This window comes from Sprattus sprattus, assembly GCF_963457725.1.
Source record: "Sprattus sprattus genome assembly, chromosome: 11".
Taxonomy (NCBI): domain Eukaryota; kingdom Metazoa; phylum Chordata; class Actinopteri; order Clupeiformes; family Clupeidae; genus Sprattus; species Sprattus sprattus.
Window position 1 is genome coordinate 15,436,327 of NC_137909.1, and position 26,860 is coordinate 15,463,186.

Genomic DNA, 26,860 nt, shown 5'->3' on the forward strand with positions numbered 1-26,860 from the left:
TATTTGGTGCTTTTTCATGAAATGTGAAATGGATGGACCAGCAACAAATCCCAGAGAGCAGATGGCTGGAGCGCATCAGGGCCAGGTCTGGGCCAGGTCTGGGCCAGAGACGGCAGCCATCTGAGGACATATAAAACCGTTTGTACTGTACATTCTGACATTGAGCACGTGGATCATGCACAATGCTCAATTCTGATTAACGCTGAAAAAGTGTATCGGTGACAACTTTCAGTCAACTTACAAAAATAAAAATATTATTTACAAAAGGTGTCAACATTTGACATATTACAGTATGTCCCCCCCGCCCCCCCATTCCCTACACGGAAACTACTGAAGTGGATTCTTCTTTGTCATTTGTGACATAGCTGAGTGTTGATTAATGACCTGTTAGCCAACTCAACACACCTTCAACATCTTCCTTTTTACGTCTCTGTACACTTTTGTATGTACACTCAAATATACACATTTTTTTTGGAACAATGCTCAAAACCGTTTTTAGTGCTTAACTCACAGAAACAAATCAGAGTACTGCACAGGGGCATGATATATATCCAAACCCCTTTCCATAATCCACTAAAATGTCACATCCTTGGCTTGTAAGGAGATGCCTCCTATTTCAGAACACTACTGACAGTCATACTGTTGGGCCTGTGGTCTGGTCAGTCTGAGGGCAGTCAAACATAATTTACAAAATAGAGATGAAACATTGAAGGCGCATTGCTATCACAAACAACAACTGGGCACTCTTCTAGGTGTTGACAGCACAGCACAGGAGCTGAAATCAAATTTGGATTACTCATCACAGAGAACTGTTCATGTCCTGGAGGATGATGGTCTTCTCCCGTCTCTACTGACGAGGTGTTTGGAGCATTTACCTCCGTGGCGACAGTAGGTGCTGACAACCAGTCCAGGCTTCATCTTTCAGAGGAGAGTACATACATAGACAGAACACAACACTATGTGTAAAGAGCAGTGTATTTTTCCATATGTTGTTATGTTGGGAGATGTTTAAAATGTGCTGAACGGCTATCCCGCTAACCCAGCACTTTGATATGCAACATTTAGGGGGTCTTGAAATAAAAACTCTCTGATGTCAGTGTTTGGTTTGCGCCTTTGTGACGGTCAGTGTGTGTGAGTGAGTGAGTAAGTGAGTGAGTGAGTGAGTGTCACAAGCTTCAATAGTCCACAAGCCGTACGCCCCTCGATCCAGTCTCAATCATTCAAGGAAGCTGTTTTCTCTCCAACATTACATCCTGTCCTCTCCCCTACCCATCCATGTATCCCCCAGCCTGTGCCCCCGCTCTCCTCCCACAGATGTCACTCACATAGAGGAGAGGAGAGGAGGGGAGAGGAGAGGAGAGGAGAGGAGAGGAGAGGAGAGGAGAGGAGAGGAGAGGAGAGGAGAGCTAGTGATCAGGCAGTGAAAGATGTGTGAGTTGGTAAGTGAGGGGCTGGTCCAGAGTTTTATATGTCGAGGCTGTGTGACAGGAGATGCCCATCTGTGTGCTGAAACACACACACACACACACACACGCGACTGTGACCATGCAGGCACTGTGGCTATAACTTTAGCCCCCTGGGGGGAGTGTCAAAGAAAAAAGGGGCCTGTAACCAGTTGTCCGTCCCACACACCAGCAGCAAGAGGATGGTGCTGGTTTCAGTTCAGCAGTCTCTAAAGACTGAGGACCGGTAGTCAGAGACGATTACCCTGCAAAGAAAAAATACAAAAAAGAAGAAACAAAAGAAATGAATGAACAAAGGAAAGACTGTGCAGGCCAATGAACACAGCTTTGGTTGGGGAGGGGAGGGGAGGCACAGTATGTGCAGCACATGTAATACAATGAGTGATTAATGTGACACAACAGGAATCTGTTTATACCATGGCATTCCTGTTTTGCCCATGTCCAACTTTCAGTTTTTTTTTTAGCCAGGGCAATCTTTCCATGGCAAGTCTTCACATGTATATCATGGGTGCTGCACAAGTGACCATCCAATTCTGACAAAATGAATGAGCAGGAATCACTTTTGTGTGTCTGTCCGTCTGTGTGTGTGTGTGTGTGTGTGTGTGTGTGTGCAGTCGAGCTGTGTTCTCCTGAGCAGGGTGAAAGGAAGGGCCCCAATGCCCCAGGGGAGGTGAGAGACGGGCAGAGAAGAGGCCCCTGGGTGAGGGTCTGTGTTCTGGAGAGTGCCAAGGGGAGCTGGGGATAGTCAGAGGGGGCAAGCCACCAGGGAAAAGAGAGTCATTTGAGACAGGGGCTGATCACGGTGGGGGTGGGGGGGTACACCAGCGCCACGTTGACCCGCTCAGAGCCGTTTTTAGGGCAGATGATTTCAGTCAGGCCCTCTGGACGGGGCTGGCTCAGGAGCTCGCCTGAGAGAAAGACAGAGAGGGAGGGGGGAGGGAGGGAGAGAGAGAGAGAGAGAGAATATACTGTTATAATACATACCACACACTATCAGAACAACATGTTATCCTCCTGATTAATGAAAATCACAGTGATAGGATCAGTCTTAGTTTTGGACCAAACCAATTTTAAAAAGGCGGAGAGGCCAGGTCCACTGACAGCAGTGTATTTTGAATGATTACAAACTGCTTGTTCAGTCTGATTACAAACTGTCCCCTTAGTAAGGACATTCCTTCTGGAAAAGGATAGATCATTAAATCCACATTTGGAGGCACAACAGCACACCAATGTTGGCATTTATCAGCACTACCACCTTTGTCCACTAGATGGCATACATGACAAGAGCCAACTCTCGGCTCTGAAGCGTAGGCCTAGGTTCTCATGTCTATGCTCTCAACACACAAACCAAGCCTTTGATGTCTATGGAGCTTTGTTTGATGGCTCTAATCTAACTATGCAGCTAAGATCTCATTAAGGTGACTGCACAGTTGTTTACAAATACACCCACAGCAATCTGACTCTGATTCTCCGCGTCATATGGAATGTCATGTGTCCAAGGACAGAACACATGGGGAAAGAACCCTGCAGCTTTTCTTTTGTACAGACAGTCCTTCTGCGTATTCTAAGAAACAGTGGACACGTTAGCACTACTGCACTTCAAATAGGGATCAACTACACCCAGCGCAAGGTCGGTCTGGGTACTTTTATTTGTGTCCTTCTCACTACAAAATACCAGTTGACACAGTGGAGTGTCCAATGTAAACTTTAATATCTGAATCCTGTACATGCAATAGTATATTAATGCATAAATGCATTATTGGTATTGCACACATTCTTAACCAGGCTGCTTTTGTGTTGTTGACACTCAACACTGCTGGATGGAAGCCAAAAACAGCATTTGAATCTCAGCACTCTTACTACAAGGGAGTAGCACCAGGCCATTCAGTTCAATTAATAATGCCATGTCACTTAACAAGGGAGGGGGTTAAATCCTGGGAAGAACTCCTCCCTAACACTGATCCCATGGTGACTGTCCACTTCAATAATGATGACAACAGCACACAGGCACACTCACACACACAAACGCACACGCACACGCACACACACACACAACCATACAGAAATGCTGACCTCAACAGCCTACAGTAAAGGAGCACCCCCCAAATATAACACCATGTACAGGAGGATTCGTGTGACCTCATGAGCAACAGAGAAGGGATTGTCAGAAAACCTGAAGGAGGGGAAGAGATGGAATAGTCAGGGAAAAACACAGATGGAGAGATAGAAAAGTAGATACAAAAGGAGAGTGTGTGTGTGTGTGTGTGTGTGTGTGTGTGTGCGTGTGTGTATGTGTGTGTGTGTGTGTGTGTATGTGTGTTTGTGTGTGTATGTGTGTATGTGTGTGTATGTGTGTGTGTGTGTGTGTGTGTATGTGTGTGTGTGTTCTTGAAGGGGGATCAGATCCATGCAGTCATGAAACAAAGTGTTACATCATGTGTCAGTTTAAGAGATTATAGGGAGTCCAAAACCTTTCTGTGTGACAGCCGAACCCTTTACTGCTCACACTGCTTAGTTACTTCAGCTCTCTTTGTCTCTTTCTTTCCACCTCTCTCTCCCTCTTTATCCGTCTCAGTGGTGAATTCTTGCTCACTATATCAGACTATCAGACTAAATCCTTGAAGCGTTGTTCTTGGTTGAGTCACCGGATCTTTCTCCGGCTCGCACCACCAGACTAGGATCCAGTAGGGGAGAATGGGGAGAACCAGAGGAACCCCCAAACCTCTGTGAATGAGCAAGGCCACATGCTTACAATTGAAAGGCCATTTTATCAAAGGTTTGATCTTGGGATGTGGATTAAATGGATAATTAAATAAAGTTATTATAGAAAGCCTGAGCTTCATAGGGAGAAGAATACAACACACACACACACATGTACTACTTCAGATAGCTCAGTGTGTGTGGTGGAGAAAGAGAGAGAGAGAGAGATTGAGTGAGACAGAGGAGAGAATGCATTGAGGTTTTTTAAGGGAAGATATTTTTGGGGTTGATTCAAAAGCACTTTTCGAAAATGTTTGGCTTAGCAGTGACACAGATTTCATGCCAAGAAAGCTCTGTGGTGATCAGCCGAGCGTAAAGCCTCTTGATATTTAGACGAGGGTGAGCTCAGGGCTCTACAGTGCGAGTATTTCACTCGCATATGCGCCTAAAAATAGGTACGTGCGAACTTGAAAAATGATTTACGAGCACAGTGTGCGAGTGACAGACAGTTGTCAATACAGCGCCAAAAAGTGAAGCATTCCATTGATTTCACATGGAAACAAGTGACAGTGTTGCGACTGATGTGAACATATCAAGATGACGCGCTGAACTTCCTGCAAATGAGAACGACGATTCGCAACCAATGGGCCAGAGCCATATAAAAAGAGAGTACCGTAAATCCTCAAATAGTGGCCGGGGCTTGTATTTACTTAGGCTGCACAGCGCACCGGCCTTTATTTGGGGCAGGCTTGTATTAAGGGCAGGCCTTTATTTCTTACTTATCTTCTGTTATAGAATTGAATTATTGAAATAATGAGCATAATTGCAGTAGGCTTTGGAATTCATTGCATATGCGTTCAACACTCCCTGGCTGCACATCGCGTTGCGCTTTAGGTCGGGGTGTCAACGTAAAAAATAAACATCGGAGTTATGGTCTCCACTGTCAGTCACGGAGGAAAAGATTTCCAAAGCCTTGAATTTAATCGTTTTTCTAGACACTATTATACTTATCCTGGACTGAAAACATTTATTCAACGAGCTGGTTTGATATCCAGCCTAACTTTCTTTCTACCTCCACCTGCTAGTCGTAGCCTATAGCATTCCTCTCGGGTCAATGTCAAACTTCTTTGCTGCTTTTTCTCCCGAATGTTCTTCAGCAATCACCATCTCTTTTAATTTAATATCAAAGTTACGTAAGTCTACTACTGCTTTATGATCCCTTCTGGAAAAAGTAACCTAGCCAACTAAAACGTTACAGATAAACAACAGTAGGCTATACGATACGTGCATTTTGGCTAAACATTCGCCTAGTAGTCCTACGTGGGGAAATTTCTTTTTTTTTATTGCAAACAGCCCATGAGATAAGCCAACAATATTATATAATATAAATATTAAACATGAGGAGAACATGTATTCTCATATATTTGAATGATAATTCTGTTAATAAAGTATTGCCTTAAATTATTATTTACATTGATTTAATTGGAATTCAGCTGTAGGCATGAGATCTGTATCTTGGAGACTAATTGCATCCACAATTTAAGTACTGCAAGCTAGACTACTATGTAGTAGACACAACAGGAGGTCCCTTGGCCTGAGAAGTGAAGGAGTTTAATGTGGCTATAATATGGAATTTTAAATGTGCCTAAAACTAGACAAAATTGTAATGAGTTTTCGAAAACTAGACTGAAACTAAGAAGGATAACTATGACTAAATGTGACTAAAAGTAATATGCATTTTTGTCTTAAGACTGAATCTAAAATATATGCCAAAATGAACACGGAGATAGGGGACCCCTTCATCTGCAATTAATTGTTGCTAGCTCTAATCAGATGTACTAACTAGGCTTATAAGGGAAGACTAACTTTGTATGCCAACGAACACCAATAACTAGAACTAATTTGACAGACTATAAACCAATGTGATACCTACAGTCTAACTCTAACTGCATTAAGTCTAACAAGCTATATCTTACAATAAACTTTAAGTTAAGCTGGCTATGTAAGATACTACTAATAACAATTGATAAGAGGTCAACCAAAGCGTTGTATGAACAAATGCAGTAATTTGATCAATTTACCAGCCAAAATTGCTTTGGAATAACTGAACATGAATGGGGTTAAACGTTGGAAAATACAATGTTTGGAACTATAGGTCGCAAATGAGTATGACATGCTTTGCTTCCGCGTAAAAAAACCCTGCTGTGCTCCTAAATTTCTTTGTGTGCTCCTAAATTTTTTCATTTAGGAGCACATGTGCTCCTTGGGAAAAACCTTAGCGTAGAGCCCTGGAGCTGTGTTAATGTCAGGGGAGAACACAGACACACACAGACACACACACACATAGACACACACTCATATGCATCTGCTCCAAGACCACTAATGTCAGTCTGACCTGTAAACAGATAGTCTGATCTAGGCTTATGAGTGGCACACACAGATTGACCCGGTTTATTAGAAGCCTTCACACACTCCTTCTAGTTCATCTGAAAACATCCCATCAACAAGGCGGTATATCGCAGGTCCCCACAGTGGTGTACAAAGTGTACTGTACTGTATACAGTATGGTCTTTTCTATTTGATACACTATGCCCAGATTACATCAGTGTTTTACCCTGAATGGCCTCTCGGCTGCACTGAAAGCAATAAAGCCTAGCTGCCACTTTAGCCATTAGTGCTACTGATTTGGTCCTCTCTCTCTCCCTCTCTCCCCCACTCTCGCTCACTTTCACCCCCCCCTCTCTCTCGCTCCCTCTCTCTCTCATTCACTTACCCACTCTCTCTCTCCTCCATTTATATGAGGGAAAGTCTGACCACAGTGAAGTGCAAGGCCAGTTCAGCCCAAAGCAGCGAGGCCGGAGGCAGACTCTTGGCCGTATTAATATTTCAGTGGGCGTGAGCATGTAGCTGCGGAGTCACTGACTGAATGAGTGAGTTAGTGAGTGAATGAGTGAGTTAGTGAGTGAATGAGTGAGTTAGTGAGTGAATGAGTGAGCGAGGTAATTAATTAGTGGCTGAGTGAGTTAGTGACTGACTGCCTAAATGAATAAATGAATCAATGACTGAGTGAGTGAGTGAGTGGGAGATGGGCCTTATCCGGAATGAAGATCGGCAGTCAGTAGCAGAGAAGTGGAGTGAGGATGAGGAGGAGAGAAGTCACATCTGAGTGAGTGCTCCACAGCTCTATGTGAGGTCTAAGTCTCAGTCTTTGGGCTCGCAACACTAGACAGCTTTAAGAGACATTTTATCTGAGGATGAAATATCTCGGTTTCTGTCGTTAGACTCCTGGATATGAAAAGTCTCAGACAGGATACTATATCATGAGTATGGGAAGAGGCAACTTTTAGGTAGTTTTCCCATTGTGGTTTTTGAATCAGAGGGAGGGGACAGTCACCTCTATCTTTTCTTTATTTGGTCTTTATTTCCTTTCCTCATTCGTTTCCCAGTCGTCTTTTTTGTTTCCCCTTATTCATTCATTCCAATTCTTTCCTTCCTCCCTTTCTGACGTCCCGTGCCACACCCGCCCTTTCTACAGCAGGCCTCTCTGGCTAGACGGTTTCCCATCATGTGTTTTCTGAATCAGAGCAAGACAGAGTGAAATCAGTGTTAGCTCGGTGCTGATTCATGCCGCATAACTCTCAGGACACACACACACACACACACACACACACACACACACACACACACACACACACACACACACACACACAACCGTCTGGGCCACTGCCCAATCAGAGGCTGTGTGGCTTGTCCTTATACGCATCACCGGCGCTCAGCTCTGGCATCACGGCAAAGGAATGTGCCATCGTCCTGTCATGTACTCCCCCCCCCACCAACACTAGACACACACACACACACACACAAACACACACACACACCTCCCTCACTCTTAAATAACATTACCAGCTGCAGCCATGAGGTGAATTCCAGGGGACTGGCCCAGATCTGCTGCACTAAGACGCAGGGTTCGTTCGTTCACCAGTTTCATATTCCCACTAGCATTCATTCTCTATCTGTGCTTATCCCTCTCTTCATTTCCCCTTCTCTGTTTCAGCTTTCTCTTCCTACGTCTCTCTGGCGGTCTCTATTTTCTCGGTTTCACAATATCTCTTTGTGCCTCTCTCTTTTTTATCTCTGTCATTCTTTTTCATTTATGCTGCGAACTATCAAAACCATAAAAGGAGAACGGCCATTTCTCTGGAGTTTCCTGGAATGAGAGAGAGAGGGAAAAAAAATGGTGTAAAAAAAGCCTTTTCCTGTTTCAAGGCATGCTGACTGTATTTGGGAGCAACACAGGGGAAGTCTTGCTGGGTTGCCACGGACGACTCTATTGACAATGGCTTCTGTACTTCCTCTTCTTTGTTCGAACAAGGGGTGTCCGGAGGGAGGGGGGGCACATTTTACACATGACAGGACCATATGCCATGGAATGTAATAGCAGAGACATTCTATAACGTGCCATCTTTTCTTTCTCTCTCACGATATCACATCTCCTCTCCTCTTATTAAGAACACTCATCTCCTCTACTCTTATTAATAACACTCATTAGAGTTGGCCGAGTTTTACGAACACAAAAGCAGAGCAGAACTGTGTCGGCGTTCCTTCTGGTTGAGTGAAGGTAGTGTGAGGTCAGCTTTTAAGGGGCTGCCTTCAATTCCAACTACCCAGCATATGAGGGGTTTGCAGGCTTGGCCGCCACAGCTGCGCCAGAGAGCCTTTATATTCCTCATATTAATTTATAACTCGCCACATAATGTTATAAAGCACAGTATGTTAGGATTCCTCAGATTCCTAGCAGAGAAAAGGAGGAGGACACACAGCCTACTTCCATTATTCAAATATTACCCAAATATTTGATCTTCTCTGCGTTTGTGAGTCTGTGTGTGTGGGGGGGGGGGGGGTGGTAAAGTTCTAAGTAAATCCTCCCCCATGTTTCTCTCCCTAACAGCATAATGTGTATGGAATGGAAGTGGGTCAGGTGGAAACAGACGTGTGTGTGTTTATGTGTCTGTGGTCAGAATGTGTGTGTGTATGTCTCTGGGCTGTGTGTGTGTGTGTGTGTGTGTGTGTGTGTGTGTGTGTGTGTGTGTGTGTGTGTGTGTGTGTGTGTGTGTGTGTGTGTGTGTGTGTGTGTGTGTGTGTGTCTGTGTGTGTGTGTCTGTGTGTGTGTCTGTGTGTGTGTGTCTGTCTGTCTGTCTGTCTGTCTGTCTGTCTGTCTGTCTGTCTGTCTGTCTGTCTGTCTGTCTGTCTGTCTGTCTGTCTGTCTGTCTGTCTGTCTGTCTGTCTGTCTGTCTGTCTGTCTGTCTGTCTGTCTGTCTGTCTGTCTGTCTGTCTGTGGGCTGCGTGTGTGTGTGTGTGTGTGCTGTGCTGTGCTTCTGAATGAGTGCTGATATCCTTCATGTCAGCACCACAGGCTGTGACCTCACTATCCCCTTAACAATGGGCTTAACCCCCTTTCCCCCCTCCCTCTCAAGCCCAACCCAGTCCCCCTCTCCTTCACACACACACACACACACACACACACACACACACACACACACACACACAATGCATACACAAACATGAACACACACAAATGCACACACTTAACACAAAGTTGTACACTGGTATGTAAATCAGTTAGATGGCCTCCTCCTGTGTCTCCTCTACCTCTGCCACATTCAAGTGCTTTGTGTTTGGTAAATAAGACAGCACAGCATTTAGGGAGGAAGTGGTAACCAGGACAACCAGAAGGCCCCCAAGGATTGGTGGCAACTTTCCCCCACTGGCGGAGGTTGTGTGTGTGTGTGTGTGTGTGTTGGGGGGGTGTTCTGACAAAGCTGGCATGGGGCCAAGGTCAGGCCTTACTGGCTGCCTTTCTCCCAGTCATCCACAGCACCCATATTAATGAGAGAGAGAGGGAAGAAGAGAGAGGGAGGGAGGGAGAAAGAGAGAGGTCAAATGTGATGGGGGAGAGAGACAGAGAGATGGGGGCATGGGAGAGGGAGGAAGAGAGACGTGTATGTGTGAGTGGGGGTGATGAAGAGGCTGGCAGAGGGAGAAAGAGGAGAGGAAAAATAAGAAATGTGTGCGTATGCGTGTGTGTGTGTGTGTGTGTGTGTGTGTGTGTGTGTGTGTGTGTGTGTGTGTGTTCACACTGAGAAGCTTTTTGTCAAGCTGAGATGATACATTTCCTTGCTCCTTCATCAGCGTCTTGCTGGAGGGTTCAACATCACAGCAAACACACAGTCAGATAAACTGCCCTAATGTTGTTTTTCTCCCCTCCTGGATAATGACAACAATCATGTCTACAGAAAACCAGGGCATTTAGTAAGGGATTTGATAGAGGACAACAGATCATCTTCTGGTCTCATACAAAGACTAAATCAGCTTATGTCACACACACAACGGATTAAAGGAAAACCAATTTCATCAGGTTATCCATTGGGCTTGCACAGCGTTAACACAGAAGACATAACCAAGATGGCCACCGTACCCCACAGCACCATCACAAACAAACACAGACAAAACAAGACATATTCATCATTGATACAAAGCACAGACAACTGCTGCAACATCAACACAACACACAACATCGTCCGAACACATTTCAATAATCCACACAGACACCATATCATCCTTCAGGTCTACTGGCTGTGTGTATGTATACAGTTATGCATTTATATGTGTATTAATGTACGTGAGTGTGTGTGTGTGTGTGTGTGTGTGTGTGTGTGTGTGTGTGTATGTGTAATGCCTAATGAGGGAGGCAGGCTATATTAAAGGAGAATAATGCAGTGGGCTTTGACAGATGCCTCTGGGCTCTTGCCTCGCCCCTGTGGAGGAGATGCCAAATATATGCACCCTCACACACACACACACACAGACACACACAGATCCATGTTGCTGTCTCACACAGACATACACACACAGACATACACATACAGATAATAACCAATTTCCACTGAAGCTTCTATTTTCCTAGTTAAAGCATGAGTCACTGTCAGGCCCACACACACACGCTCACACATACACACACACACACACACACAGTTAACATAATTTTTCACTGAAGCTGCAGGTGTACCAGGTCCACACGTGCACTCACCTCACACACCCTCACACACACACACACACACACACACACACACACACACACGTATACATACTAATACACGCACGCACACACACCTTGCATGCACAGAACAGAGCGGAGCATGAACCAATGTCCACTGGGCACACACAGGGTTGCTTTTGCTGCTCGACAGGCCAGGTATGGTAGGCCATCACTTATCTCTAGCAGTGGATCCTGGCATGTATTCGACCCTGATCTGATCTTGGGTCAGCTCGTCTCTGGAATGCAGTGTGAATGCGAAGTGTATGATATTAATATTAATATGATATTGAAAGGTCATGAAACAGCACCTGGTCTGTAGTTGTGTTTAAATTTATTTATTTAATCAACAGAGGCATTTATTGTCCAACATAGCTTTATGTACTAGGAGGATACACATTTTAACAAGTGTTTTTGACACAAACAGAAGCGCTTGGCTATAAAACCAAGGTAAAGGATCACTGGAGCTTAGAGCTTTTTGAAGCCTTCCAGTGAGTCAACTTCTCACTGACTCATAACCTGTGATAGCAGATGGACAAAGAGACTGGACTGTGTTACGCTATTGCAAACACATAGTTGACATTTCAGCTGGCATTTTAGAGATCTGTGGGCAGGAGCAGGAGCAACGTTGCACGATGTAATCAGCATGACACCACCTCTGCCGGCGTGCTTGGGAAAACAAAAACAAAAGAACCCCAGGAGAGGTTTCGGAGGACGAGGGGGACAAAAGAAACACCTCTCAGAGGACAAAGGTACACCTTCAACCTGAGCCCCCGACCCACCCCCCCCCCCCCCAGGACCCTGCATTCCTGAGTCGTCATCACTAGCTGACACGCTCATGCGTGCCACAACATGCCTCAGTGAAAGCTTTTGTGCCACCGTTGCTGCAGCAGACTGCAGACTGCCTGTGGGGAAAGTGGGTCAGTGAGGAGCAGGAACACACTGCATGGCCCAGGCCTGGAGAGGAGGCAGAGAGGTGTCAGGCCAAAACAAACGGTACGTATGTGAGTGTGTGAGGTTGTGAGTGTGTACAACGTGTAAATGCATACTGTGTATTAAAATGTATGTGTGTGTTGGGGACGTGAACAATTTGTGAGTGTGTACAGCTTGCTTGTGTGTTTGTGTGCATATTTGAGTGTGTGTGTGTGTGTGTGTGTGTGTGTGTGTGTATGTGTATAAAAATGTATTTATTTGCATGTAGCAGCTTAGCTGGGACATGCTGTCCTCTCGTATTGTGGTGTCTTCTGGTTGACCTGATGTGGTTACAACAAAGAGACTCTCCCATCACAACTCAGAGCCAACAAACTAACAACCTAACAAACAAATATCCATACATCCTGACCTCTACAGAGTCTGGAGTCCACGCTTGATAACGAGCCCTGATGCAGAGGCTTGGAGTCTGGAACGGAGTACCTGAGTTTGGTCTCACAAGAGAGTAGAAAACAATACCTTACAAAACACAAACTCGTCTCAAAGAACATTTTAAAGTTGCCCATTTGCTTGATATACTAGTGTGCTGCTTTTTAAGGTTCATTTTGAAAGTATCTCTAAGAAAACTACAACAATTCAGGCTTACTGTGACAATTCAGTCTAATTAATTTGTTTCATCCCGTAAGAACATAGTGTATGGGCCCTCTACAGATAAGTATGGTTCCAAGTACACTAGTTAAAAGGGGATGACAAGCACATGCCTGAGAGAGACGTGAGTATGCACAGCTGTGGTCAGACACTCAGGCCAGCAGCACGGCCACTGGGGATTAACACCCATGAGAATTACACACACAGAGATGAGGCCCATTAGACACACACACACACGCACGCACGCACGCACACACACACACAGACGAGACCTATCACACACACACACACACACACACACACACACACACACACTCACGCAGGTGCAGGAAAACCCACAAGATGCACATAACCCGCAACACAAACATAGCCTGAAATAAGTCCATAGTTTAAAATTTCAAAAAAATCACATTTAAGTTAGGTGGGATAGAATATCTGAACATTCTTATACACACATGAACTCACTTCCCTTATGTTCCCCGTTCACTCAGTCTCACACTCTAAGACACACACATACACACACAAACACACACAGCTTAAGCATCTGTTTGGCGGGCTGAAAAGTTTCAATTAGAGTGTTGACCGAATGAAACTGCCAACAAGCTGTTTGAGCAGACTGCAGTGCTGAAAAGGCAAACCAACGCAGGGTCAAAGGTTAATCGCACTCGTCTTATTCACAGGGCCTTTGGCTGCCACGACAGCCGCAGCTACGCAGCTAATGACGCCTTGATGGACTAAGCAGACAGATATATATATATATATTGACATCACCCAATAAGCTTCTGCAGCCGCCTGGATTTGCTACATCAACTCTTGCAGTGTCTTCTCAACCTAAGGCTGATGGTACACACTGTAATGCCATGTAACACCATTTGTTTAATCTCGAAGGCATACAAATACTTTTTCTTTTTCTATTGTCCTCATCATGTCCTTCCTGCTGGTATCCCTTAAGGTTGATATGGGTGCATCTTCATATTGAATCCTGGATTAATGCCATCTTGACTGTCTTGCCACTTGAATGATGAAACTGGCCCGTGTGAAGTGTGAACAGGATTAAGAAATCGCTAAACAGATGTAAATGTATGAGTGTCTCCAGCTGCCAGGGGCAAGAGCAGTCCCAGGCAGCCCTGGGGCAACAGAATGCTGACACTGTCTGCGGCAGAGAGTGTGATCCTTTGATCCTAGAACAATAGCTCAACCCATCCTCATTTCTTTCAGCAATATGGCATGAGGAAATCTTCCTGTACATACTGATACAGTAACCTTTCTGTCACTACTGTAAGATTAAGGTTTGTAAATGATTCATATTTTTTATGAAAACTATGTAATATGGAGGGTGAAACCTATTATATATTTCAAAACAGTGGAATACAGAATAGTGTGGTATCCATGGCAACCATTACTGAGCTTGGCATGCTGCTTCAGAAGACAGAACATTACACTCAGAATCGGTCCAGAACGCTTCCATTCTCTACAGATGACAGTACAGGCCTAGTTCAGTTTCCCTCATACCAGCTGGTATCTGTGATGGGAGGGGAAAAAACGAAACCCTTCCTGAGAACAAGATTGGTTCAGAGGGAAAGGCAAACACATATGTATCCATGGTGATAAGGGAAGCAGGCCTGTGTGAACAGCAAGCTTCTGAGCAATCACTGCATTCTAGCATTCTAAAGCTGGGCTCATTGTGTGTGTGTGTGTGTGTGTGTGTGTGTGTATATGAGAGAGAAAGATACTGACTCTATGTTTCAGTCCCTGCCAGACTATTCTCTTCATGCACACAAGAATGCCATTACCCAGTCAGGACCTGCTTACCAGACCTGACCCAGTCCTGTAAGACCATGCCGGACCTGAGCCAGTCCACCAACACCTCACAGTACACATCTTGAATGAGGTCAAAACATTCAGTTTTTGGCCAAAACACAGGCCAAGACTTCACTCCACTCAAGTCCACCCCCCCCCCCCCCCCCCCCCCCCCCCCATACCAAGCCTCCATAAAAGTCACAGATGAGCCTCTCCACCGCCCCATCCCCCCAGTGTCATTCTTGAGTATATTTCCATGGAAACTCCAGAAGTGTGTGGGTGACGTCTGGAGCAGACATGGCAGTCTCAAAGACCACCTTCCCCCCAATATCTCTAGGGTGCTAATAGAGTGAAATGGGGCCAAGAGCACCTGCGACTTCAAGCACGTCTGCGGCTAGGGTCTGCCTCAGCTGGGGTAAGAGTGGGTTTGGGGGGGGGGCGTATTTAATTAGACATGAGAGCTCTCTCCACAGCCACATCTGTGATGTGGTGGCACAGGCTGTTCCACTGAGGAGCTGTTTCAAGCTCAAGGCTGCTGGTGTTCACCACTCTGCTAACTGCTGCAAACATTCACACAATGTTGCCTTTCACCCACAATGCAATGCTGGGCGGCAGTCCAACAAGGAATGGCCTAAAAATACTGCCCTTTTTAATCCCCCTCTATCCCTTGACAAATATCACACAGACCACTACTATACAATGTTTTAATGCCTTGTGGACACCATGTTGTGTACCGAGGGACAGCAGGAACATTGATATTTAGTCATCTACTTAGTCAGATACTTTAACCGTGTGCGTATCACTGGTGTACAGATATGCCTAACACGTGTGCTTCCTGGGCATCTAACCCATGACACTGGTGTTACCAGTTGAGCTAGAAGAACACAATAACACACACAGATCATAGAGGCACTGCAGCAGTAATGGTGATCACTGTGTGGGCATGAAATACCAAAGCCCAATGTCCAGATTCTGGCATATGGTGAACAATGAGATCATTGCCACTGTACCGCGCTTCCTATGGCTGCCAATCAGCTCACAAATTCGCTCATCCCCGCCCCGCCCAGGGGCTATGATGGACAATTCCCCCCCCCCCCCCCCCCGAACCTATCCCTCCCCCTCCCTGAGTCATTATTAATTAAAATGATAAAACTGGATCCTCTATGATGATACTAATTAGTCCCAACAATAAGATAGCTGAAGGCTACGCCATAATCCCTTTAATCAGAGCAAAGTGTCTGAAAGCTCGATACGCGGCTCCGTCACTGACGTTTAATGGGTGAATCTGTAATGAGGTTTGGAGAGACTATAGCAGGCATTACCTCATCACTGCCCGGATGACTACATGATGCAGAGCCGACTGTAACACTGCTACGAGACCACATGAGAAAAGCACACTCTCCAATCCGCAGAGGCTTTACAGACATTACCTCACTTGTGTGTTTGGATTAGTGCAGAGGACCTCGAGGACTACATATTACATGCCCATCGATAAGAGTGTTTTTATTCTGTGCAGCCGAGGGCTGCTTGGCCGCGGCACAGAATGTCAGTGAGCATTAGTGCACATGAGTTATGAAACGTGGTGCTGGGTGGGCCTGAGGCGACGGCGTGTGAGGAAAGGGAGAGGGGGCGCTACAGTGAAGATCATTTAATCTGTGCCCACTGAGGCAAAGCAGCATATTCAAAAGCAGGGGCACGCCCCAAACATCTTCTCCGATCTCAAACACACAGCCAAAGGAAGGAAAAGGGACAGACTGGCATGCTATTCAGGGGAAGAAAAGCCTCATTCAGACTAAACAGATCTGTGACAAAAAGAACAAATCTTCACAATCTCTTGTTATGCTGTTGAAGAGTAAAAGTACAAGATAGATACCACTGAACTACAGATGCTTATGTCTGTACAAAAGCTCATTCAAACTAAACTGGAAATTCTCACATTATATACATTTTATATATTTTTTATATTATATTTATAACCCAGAGACGAAAAAATACAGTTGTCTGATTGGCTGACAGGTGTCACTTAATTATCTATAATGGAACACATAAGGGCAGGCTAATGAATGAACAAAATAAACATATTCTCTCATTTCAAGGCAATAAATGGTTTAATGGTCCATGGTTAAATAACATGTTATCTGAAGCAAGCTAGCAAGCATGGAATCAGAAACAGCTAGCAAGCTCAAGGATCCGTGCTTAGCAACAGTGGAATCAATTGTTTGAATTCAACTGAATCAATCAAACAAACTACCCAACATTATCCTTGCCCGTGACTAAAGACAGTAATACTACAAACTAAACAGGTTGCCTTATTTTTAAACAGCACCAAATGTTTCCTTTGAGGGCTATACATGCATGCCTCACTACATGTGTGGGAACCAGGAGATAAGTGGGATAACACCCTTCAAGGCGTTCACTTCACGTCAGAGTTCTTGGTCTCCGCCTCATCTATTCATTTCATATACTGAACCAACACGAGGCTTCCCTGTGTACTATAAACACATGCTCAGGAATAACTCATGCTTCCTCACATAGCTCAGACAGAGGTGTTACGCCTCTCAACACCCCTACTGGATTTGCAGTGGCAGTGCAATAGCTTTTAGGTGGTGAATGGGCATAATTAGCCTGAATGTCCACACCTGGGGAGGTGTGGCTATAAGACATGCAGTTTGCCCTCAGAAGGAGGCCTTGCCTTCACGCCATGCTTTGGAGGCTGGTGAACACCATATATTAGGTGCTGGTGCTTGGCACTCACTATTTTACTCTGTGTTTTGTGTTATACAAGAATAAATAGTATTTTTGTACAACTCTGTGGTCTGGCTCTTCATTTGTTGCGGCTCAAGAGCCGGGCCGTAACAGAGGTCAGATGCTCACTGGACAAGCCTGAGGTCAGTTCCACTGCTCTCTGATCCTGGAATAGCCGCCCCTGGAGCTGGAGCTGGAGTCCATCTTGTGTTCCAGACCAGAATAGTCCTCCCTGGAGACTGCGGCGTCCCTATAAGGCCTAGCCTAGCATTATGCCGGGTCTGTGTTTGCCTGCAATGTCCCTTATGCAACATCTGCATTAGACCTGAGGGTAACTGGACTCTTGTCAGACGGGCCAATCAATACAAACACAAAGGCATAGGCATAGGGCGCCACCAGGAACCACTCACCACTACCACGCACACACACAGAGTTGTACGGATAACCTGACCTGCTGTGGACTGGGATGGAACAACTTTCATTAATCAAGGTTATTTTGTGTGTAGAAATGTATTGGCCTTCCTCAAAAATGCTGAAGGCAGGATGATATTTCCATGGAAAAAAGTAAAGTTCTGTGAAATTTGAGAACTTGTGAGGAGGGGGGTCAGAAACCCAGCAGAGACCAGCAGCACTGCTCTGAGGAATGTGACCGGATCCGGCGATGACTGGGCAAGAGGTCAACACCACAACCAAGGCCAAAGGCATAAACACACAGCCTACTTGGACCAACTCAGAGTCTATATAGAGCCAGAGAGCTGTGAGATTAGCAAGAGCAGGGAAATGTATCATCTAAACTTAAGAAAAAGCTTTTAAGTGTGAACACACCCTCATTTGTCACACCCAGGGTTCCTTAACACTGGCTTGACACTCACCTGCTAAAAGACATACACTCAGCACTCTCAGACTAATAATAATTTCAGAACCTCTACCCTCCTGCTCTGCCTCCTTCACATGGTGCATACAGATCACACACACACACACACACACAGAGACACACACAGACACACACACACAGAGACACACACACACAGACACACACAGACACTTGTTTGTCACCACCAGCCCCCAGCCCATCCCAGCACTAAGTGGTCACACACACCCTCAGCGCTCCTGGAGTGATTTGGTCACCTCCATCCTTCTGCTCTAGCTCTCCCCCAAAGGAGCCCGAAGCCCACAAAACCCAGCCACTCTATCCCTCATTACAAGCCATAAACCCATAAAACCTTATCAGAACCAAAAACACAGGGGTAGGAGCTGCAGCAGGAGCAGGAGCAGGAGGAGTAAGAGGACGAGGAGGAGGAGGAGTGGGGACAAGAGCAAGAGTGGGAGCCAAAGGGGTCTTTGCACAGCACTGCCAGATGAGGCTTCAGCAGCCCACTCTCCTTAATCCCACAGAAAGGCTTCAAACTACACTACACACATCTGACCGAGGTCAAACACACACACATTTATATGCATACACATATAAACACACACACACTACTTAGTAAGTCATCATAATGTTTGTGGTGCTGTAATACCACATCAAATATAAATCTTGATTTTAAATCTAGATGTATTGGCAAAATAATCTCAGTATGGACCAAACGGGTGAAAATGCTTGTTGATCGGCCATGTCTGACAGACATAATCAAGGCCCTAATAGCCTTGTCACAGTGCCAGAGCAACATATTCCCCCGTTGGCCTGCCAGACCGACATCAGTAGGGGTTCATTTGAAAGCCTCTTCTTTGGTTGCCAGGACTGAACTGATCCCTACATGAAGACTCCCAACAGACAGTATATCAATTTACACTTCTTAACCTCTTAGGATTAGGACAGACATAGAGAGCCCACATGATTCGCTCGCTGACAGTGGTCCCTCTCCGATAACCCTGAAAATGTGATATGTTATCTATATTTACTTCTGATCTTCAAGTGTTTATGCTGTTAGCAGCAGTGTTCCTGCCAAAGGTTAAAGAGTTTAGATTGCAACCCATGTCAGGATGTTCTAGAACTGTCTGCCAGAGTCTGGGATCATGCTGAACAGTCAGAGACAGTAGAACATCATCTGGAACAGTGTGAAAGGATTTTGGAACATTGTGGGACAATCTGGAACCGTGCAAAATTATTCTGGAACGGTTTGTTGTAGTGTTGGGCAATCTGAAACAGGGTGATTCTGGATCAGTTTAGAATTGCGTGAGAGGCTGCACTCCTGTCCTTTTGACTTGTCTGTGTGATCTAATGATGAGGAGACATTCCCAGGGCACTGACTCCAACACTCCTTAGCAGAGGTCACGTTGCCTTACACCATTACTCAAACACACACATGCACGCAAACATGCAAACACACACACACACACACACACACACACACACACACACACACACACACACACACACACACACACACACACACACACAGGAACAGCGCCATAACACTGCTGATAAATCAGTTGTAGTGTTTTGTCAGCAGTTTGGAAATAAGCTGCAACTCATTTTGCAATGCTGCCTGCATAAGAATTTTATGCCTTTGTGACTGAACATCTGGAAGAGGACAGTGAATTGTTTTCCCCTTCTTGTCCAAAACAATAGTCTCCAGTGGTTACACGCGCACACCTCTGACAGACTTTACATGAAGTTTACAGAAGTGGGAGCCTGTTTGGCCTGAGCTGTGTCTACGTATATGTACCCCTGAGCTGCGACTGTAACAGGAATTCAAATGAATGGTTCAGTGCAAGTGAACTTTTGGGTCAAAATGAAATAATAACCCAAGACATGAACAAACATCCTGTGAGCTCAGACTCCAAGACAGCGGCCAGGGAGCGAGGGAGGTGGGGATAGGAGTGGTGAGCCAGCATGAGCTGGAACGGCGCCCTCTCTGTGCAGACGTGGGTGAGCGTGGGTGAAAGGGAAAAGGCGAGAGAAAGAAAAAGCACTCCCTCAGAGCGTGAGGCGCTGAAGACGGACGGGTGGCTGCCTGAGGAGGTTGGCAGACGATGGGAGTGATTGATGCCGAGAGACAGGCGAAGCTGCCTTGGTCTAGATTACCAGCACAGCAAAGCCTGAGTGTGTGTCTGTGTATGTGTGTGTGTGTGTGTGTGTGTGTGTGTGTGTTTCTATCTGCTCAGACACACCGGCAGTAAAACACTACCATGGCTCTAGAACTTTATCTGACCCTATCGAAACGTCACACGTCAGTGATGTAAACTACAATGATAATTCAGTTTAGATTAAGGGGTTTATCCAGTACATGTTCTTTAGATCCCTGGTTGTAATGTAATATAACATTTGGAGGATAACTAGGTAATGAAAAGGGAACAGCTACTATACAGTATGTCCTGAGCGGGAGAGGGGGGAATGAGACATTCTTGAAGAAGTGTGTGTGAAGTATTCATGATGAATACTGAAGAACTCTGAGCTATACAGACTGGAGGCTCTGAGGCTGAAACTAATGACCACAACAGGCTTGAGCTGGAGCTCTCTGTCCTCACTCACTTACACACACACACACACACACACACACACACACACACACACACACACACACACACACTACAGGAAGACTACAGAGAGGCCTCTCACACGCTCTGTGTGTGTGTGTGTGCGTGTGTGCGTGTGTGTGTGTGTGTGTGTGTGTGTGTGCAGTAAATCAGGAGATGTTTCCAGCGGAGGACCTGCAAAGGACTGTTGGGGTACATTGTGAAAAATCCGTCTCATCTACACACACACACACACACTACTGGGTCCTGGGAAGAATCTGGTTGTGGTCCGGCCGGGCACCGTGCTGTGTTTCCTGACTCGGCTGTCCTTTGGCCAGCGCTCGCCTTGTGAATACAAATCTAGGGAAAGGGACAGGACCGGAGGGGCCACACGCAAGCTTAGTTTGTGTAAATATGCGTAAAACAGCTCCACAGAGGCCCGGCCGTAAAGCTTCATACAGCACAGCCACCCAGGCCGGATGCGCCTCAGGTTAACAGGCAGGCACAAACACACTGCAAAGATCCACTGATTGCCCCATTATGAGAACTTACTCGTGTGAGGCAGTACACAAACTCTTTTTGTGTTCACCATTTAGACGCTCCGAGCGGAGATCACACACTCATGTTTGTCACGATCTCTGGTGACTGACCAGAGAGACTAGCCATGATGCACCTGTGGTAGAGGCTCCTGTCAAAGCCCCTTCAGCGCTCAGGCTCTCCTGTCCTGGGTCACATGTGCGGGATGATTCAGCCAGCTTACGGAGGAGGCTTCTGGGGCTGGCGGTGACATAACAGGATTGCCCTCGGCCATGTCCTACAGATTAGGCCACAGTGCAACGCGGCTTTCATTAGTTACAATGAGAAAGATGAAAAGCGTTATGTGCAGGACACGTTTTGTTTTTCTGAACCAAAACACGCACACAGAAATCTGCAACCATCCTCTCTCTCTCACACACACACACACACACACACACACACACACACACACACACACACACACACACACACACACACACACACACACACACACACAAAGAGACAAGCATCAAGTTTTTCATACATCCCTTTCTCTGTGAGAGGTGACAAACATGTGTGAGGTCACCATTATTGCCTTCACCTGACTGAAGAGTCATCTGTCTTCAGTCAAAAAGAACAAAGATTTAAGAAGAGTTCGCCTTAAACTGAATAAAACTCATCTCCTCTGTCGAAATATTAACAATTAACACTGAGGTGGAGTTCACTTAAAACTGATTAAAACTCATCTCCTCTGTCGAGATATTAACAATTAACACTGAGGTCCATATTTGCAGGGCAAGCAGTTTATGTGACTTTGTATGACTGCCAAATGATCGCTTTAAAAGAGCTGCCAGGCTCCCTCCTCATGTCGCTGAAGTTGGATACAAACAGCCCCATTACTGTGTGGAACATTTGAGCCCTCTCCTTTGAAAGGAGACCTCTAAAAGCTTTAACTGATGGAAGACCTTAAGCTCAACTACGGGCCTCTCATTGAACAACTCCTGCTAAATTACAGCCATATTGCTTTCACTTCCACGCCTGACGGTAGGTCAGGAAAGCCAGACATCTGACCCCATCCATTACAACAGAAACCACCCCCAGGTTTCCTGTTTCTCCCACTGATATGATAGTAATCTTTTTCAAGTCTCCAGAGCCCCACCCAAAAACACAGGAACACTAGTAGACCCGCCAGATGGACACGGTTCCAGGTGGCTATCTATGAAAGCTGGGGGATAGCCTACTGAATGACTGCACTGTCCAAAAGCTGACAGAATCAGAGTACTGGCTGTTTGTGTTGGAAAATGCCACTGATCACACCTTCTGTTTACATGCCCAAACAAGACAGCTTCAAAATGAGCTCCAGTGCTAGTTTTATGGTGCTTTTCTACTCTCTCTTATTCACACACTCACACTCACACAAACCCACACACACAAACACCCCCCCCCCCCCCACCCACACACCCACACACACACACAGCTTTCACTCAACACCGCTTTCCCACATTCCGGACTTTGAAACGGGCAGCGGTCGTCGTGCGGGCGACTGATAACGAACCAGGAAGTGTGCAGGAAAAAGCTGTGATGGTTTGCGTGCGTGTCTGCGTGGACCTGAACCTGATACTGGTGGCCACAGCGAATCACAGAATGGGGATGTTTTCACAGTTCATGAGTCATCAAAGAAATCCCTATTGTTTCTATACAGCCACATCCAGAAACCGACCATAAGAACCGTGAGGCCCCTCGTCACTATGAAGTCAACCACAACAAGCCCAACAACCTCTTTACACTTTGTGTGAAACCCCCACATTATTGCCATGTGCCTGAAACGGCAAGTTTTGTCAGAAGTGTTGAATTTCTGGCACAGTTAAATATGTGCGCTTGTACCTAGGGGCTGATCTTTTGTGTTTTACAAGCTCTCACATGTTTGCTGCCGATCCAAAGGAATGTTTCAACCGAATGTAAAGACAGCAAGAGATTTACGATGTGACCTACAACTGAGTGAGAGATCTAGATCTTAAATGGATTCTGGAAGACTTGGAAAGGGAGAAAAGTCATAGTCCACTCTTTTTGAGCTTTGCTACTCTACCGGTGGGGATTACCAATAAAGGCAGCATAAAGATTTATGTTTGTTTCGTTTTTCTTCTTTCCGTTCTTCACTTGTTTATTTTTGTTCCTCTCACTGCTTTGAGCAAAAACAGCTGCACTAATATTGACCCTTCATAACACTGCATGTCAGTGATGTCAAATAAATTAAACTATTACGTTCATTCGTTTTACCGTAAGTCTTGATCTTATATTGAATATTCCGTACATCTTGAATCCTAATGCGTTCTAATATTTGGATTGGCTAGATAACCAGACTTAAGAAGATACTTCACGACATGTTCAGAAGGGACATGGCAATGTTTCACCACGAAATACACCAGACATGACTCCACCTTGAACTCTGATTCTGATTGCGTCTCGTGGATCGGTTAGATTCTACCCAATAATCAGTTAACCAACTCCACCTTGACTTAATTGAAAAGTCACCTACCCGTCCCTCCCTCGTGTTCTAATCTGCACAGATTACGCTAAATGGATTACGGTGGGTTGTGCAGGGCAGAAGGCACCGTCAAAGGGGACCAGCAACGCAAAGAGAGAGAGAAAGTGTTCAAGAGATCAACCTCAGCAAGCCGACGAAGATCAACACATGGACACGAGTCTCAGGATGCAGGGGCAATATCTTAATGGATTGTTTGTGTGCATTTGGTCACCTCATTCAACAAAGTTCTCATGCAGTGACGTTCTACTACAAGTCTGGTTGTCTTAACAGTTCTGCCATCACCTGTTGCACCCTGAGAGTTGAATAAAGGGCACACCAACAGGAGATATTTCCAAAAGTATTTCATCACAATGTGGAAACGATGTGAATTACTGGCTGTTACCACTTTTTTTTTAAAACTCAGACAATGGGTAATGAGCTGGGACCAGTCCAGGCACTCTGAAGGGAGTGGTCCAGACAACAAAATGCCCTTTGTGTGTCAACCTGGGACAAAACATAATGACTAGACCTGGCTAACCCCAACGTTAGCATGTTTCAACCCATCCATAACACTAATCCTGACCTGGATTATATGTGCATCATAACCTGATTGCATACATTCCTTTCATCACACCCTGTCAGATAGACCAGACTTTACCTCAGAGAAGAGAGGCTGTGAGACACCCTCTACCAAAGCACCTGAATCAACAACCACTAGTATCACACAATCGTCTGAGGGGGAAGAGTCACAGGAAAGGTCAGGGAGGTCAGAGGAAGTGACACGTGTCGAACTGCACATGCTCAGAAAAGAGGTGCTAAACGTGGAAAGGGGACCCTGCCCAGTATGATGATAGAAAGGACTTGAGAGACACACACAATCATCCACACAGGCAGCAGCCCAGCCCTACAGCCTTCAGTGGGCTATTCTTGGCCAGGCAGAGACGGCACCACAGGCTGAAAAGGCTCCCAGGGCTCCAACTGGACATCTGTTTATGATGGCACACAGTAGAGAAACACACAGGGAGTTAAGAGTAATGCCAGAGAATGCGGGATAGTGGAGAACTCACAACCTGACCACTGCATTTTGCCACAACAATCTGGAGTCAAATTGGAACAAATATGCTAGGTTACACATGAAGATAATAGCTACGTGACATTTGACATTTTGGTTAAAGTTCATCTAAGTACCAAAGCAACTACTCAGGGCTCTACAGTGCGAGTATTTCACTCGCATATGCGCCTAAAAATAGGTACGTGCGAACTTGAAAAATGATTTACGAGCACAGTGTGCGAGTGACAGACAGTTGTCAATACAGCGCCAAAAAGTGAAGCATTCCATTGATTTCACATGGAAACAAGTGACAGTGTTGCGACTGATGTGAACATATCAAGATGACGCGCTGAACTTCCTGCAAATGAGAACGACGATTCGCAACCAATGGGCCAGAGCCATATAAAAAGAGAGTACCGTAAATCCTCAAATAGTGGCCGGGGCTTGTATTTACTTAGGCTGCACAGCGCACCGGCCTTTATTTGGGGCAGGCTTGTATTAAGGGCAGGCCTTTATTTCTTACTTATCTTCTGTTATAGAATTGAATTATTGAAATAATGAGCATAATTGCAGTAGGCTTTGGAATTCATTGCATATGCGTTCAACACTCCCTGGCTGCACATCGCGTTGCGCTTTAGGTCGGGGTGTCAACGTAAAAAATAAACATCGGAGTTATGGTCTCCACTGTCAGTCACGGAGGAAAAGATTTCCAAAGCCTTGAATTTAATCGTTTTTCTAGACACTATTATACTTATCCTGGACTGAAAACATTTATTCAACGAGCTGGTTTGATATCCAGCCTAACTTTCTTTCTACCTCCACCTGCTAGTCGTAGCCTATAGCATTCCTCTCGGGTCAATGTCAAACTTCTTTGCTGCTTTTTCTCCCGAATGTTCTTCAGCAATCACCATCTCTTTTAATTTAATATCAAAGTTACGTAAGTCTACTACTGCTTTATGATCCCTTCTGGAAAAAGTAACCTAGCCAACTAAAACGTTACAGATAAACAACAGTAGGCTATACGATACGTGCATTTTGGCTAAACATTCGCCTAGTAGTCCTACGTGGGGAAATTTCTTTTTTTTTATTGCAAACAGCCCATGAGATAAGCCAACAATATTATATAATATAAATATTAAACATGAGGAGAACATGTATTCTCATATATTTGAATGATAATTCTGTTAATAAAGTATTGCCTTAAATTATTATTTACATTGATTTAATTGGAATTCAGCTGTAGGCATGAGATCTGTATCTTGGAGACTAATTGCATCCACAATTTAAGTACTGCAAGCTAGACTACTATGTAGTAGACACAACAGGAGGTCCCTTGGCCTGAGAAGTGAAGGAGTTTAATGTGGCTATAATATGGAATTTTAAATGTGCCTAAAACTAGACAAAATTGTAATGAGTTTTCGAAAACTAGACTGAAACTAAGAAGGATAACTATGACTAAATGTGACTAAAAGTAATATGCATTTTTGTCTTAAGACTGAATCTAAAATATATGCCAAAATGAACACGGAGATAGGGGACCCCTTCATCTGCAATTAATTGTTGCTAGCTCTAATCAGATGTACTAACTAGGCTTATAAGGGAAGACTAACTTTGTATGCCAACGAACACCAATAACTAGAACTAATTTGACAGACTATAAACCAATGTGATACCTACAGTCTAACTCTAACTGCATTAAGTCTAACAAGCTATATCTTACAATAAACTTTAAGTTAAGCTGGCTATGTAAGATACTACTAATAACAATTGATAAGAGGTCAACCAAAGCGTTGTATGAACAAATGCAGTAATTTGATCAATTTACCAGCCAAAATTGCTTTGGAATAACTGAACATGAATGGGGTTAAACGTTGGAAAATACAATGTTTGGAACTATAGGTCGCAAATGAGTATGACATGCTTTGCTTCCG

The 26,860-nt window shown here is 45.1% G+C and overlaps 1 protein-coding gene across 1 annotated transcript in view; it reads right to left on the minus strand.

The window, feature by feature from the left end:
• Nucleotides 1-336: 336 nt before the first annotated feature.
• Nucleotides 337-26,860, minus strand: part of mfhas1 (multifunctional ROCO family signaling regulator 1) — a 35,113-nt gene continuing 8,589 nt past the window's right edge. The window contains exon 2 of the mRNA XM_080847698.1: nucleotides 337-2,371. Coding sequence (XP_080703824.1) covers nucleotides 2,241-2,371 — 131 coding nt within the window. The 3' untranslated portion in view covers nucleotides 337-2,240. The remainder of the gene's footprint in view (nucleotides 2,372-26,860) is intronic.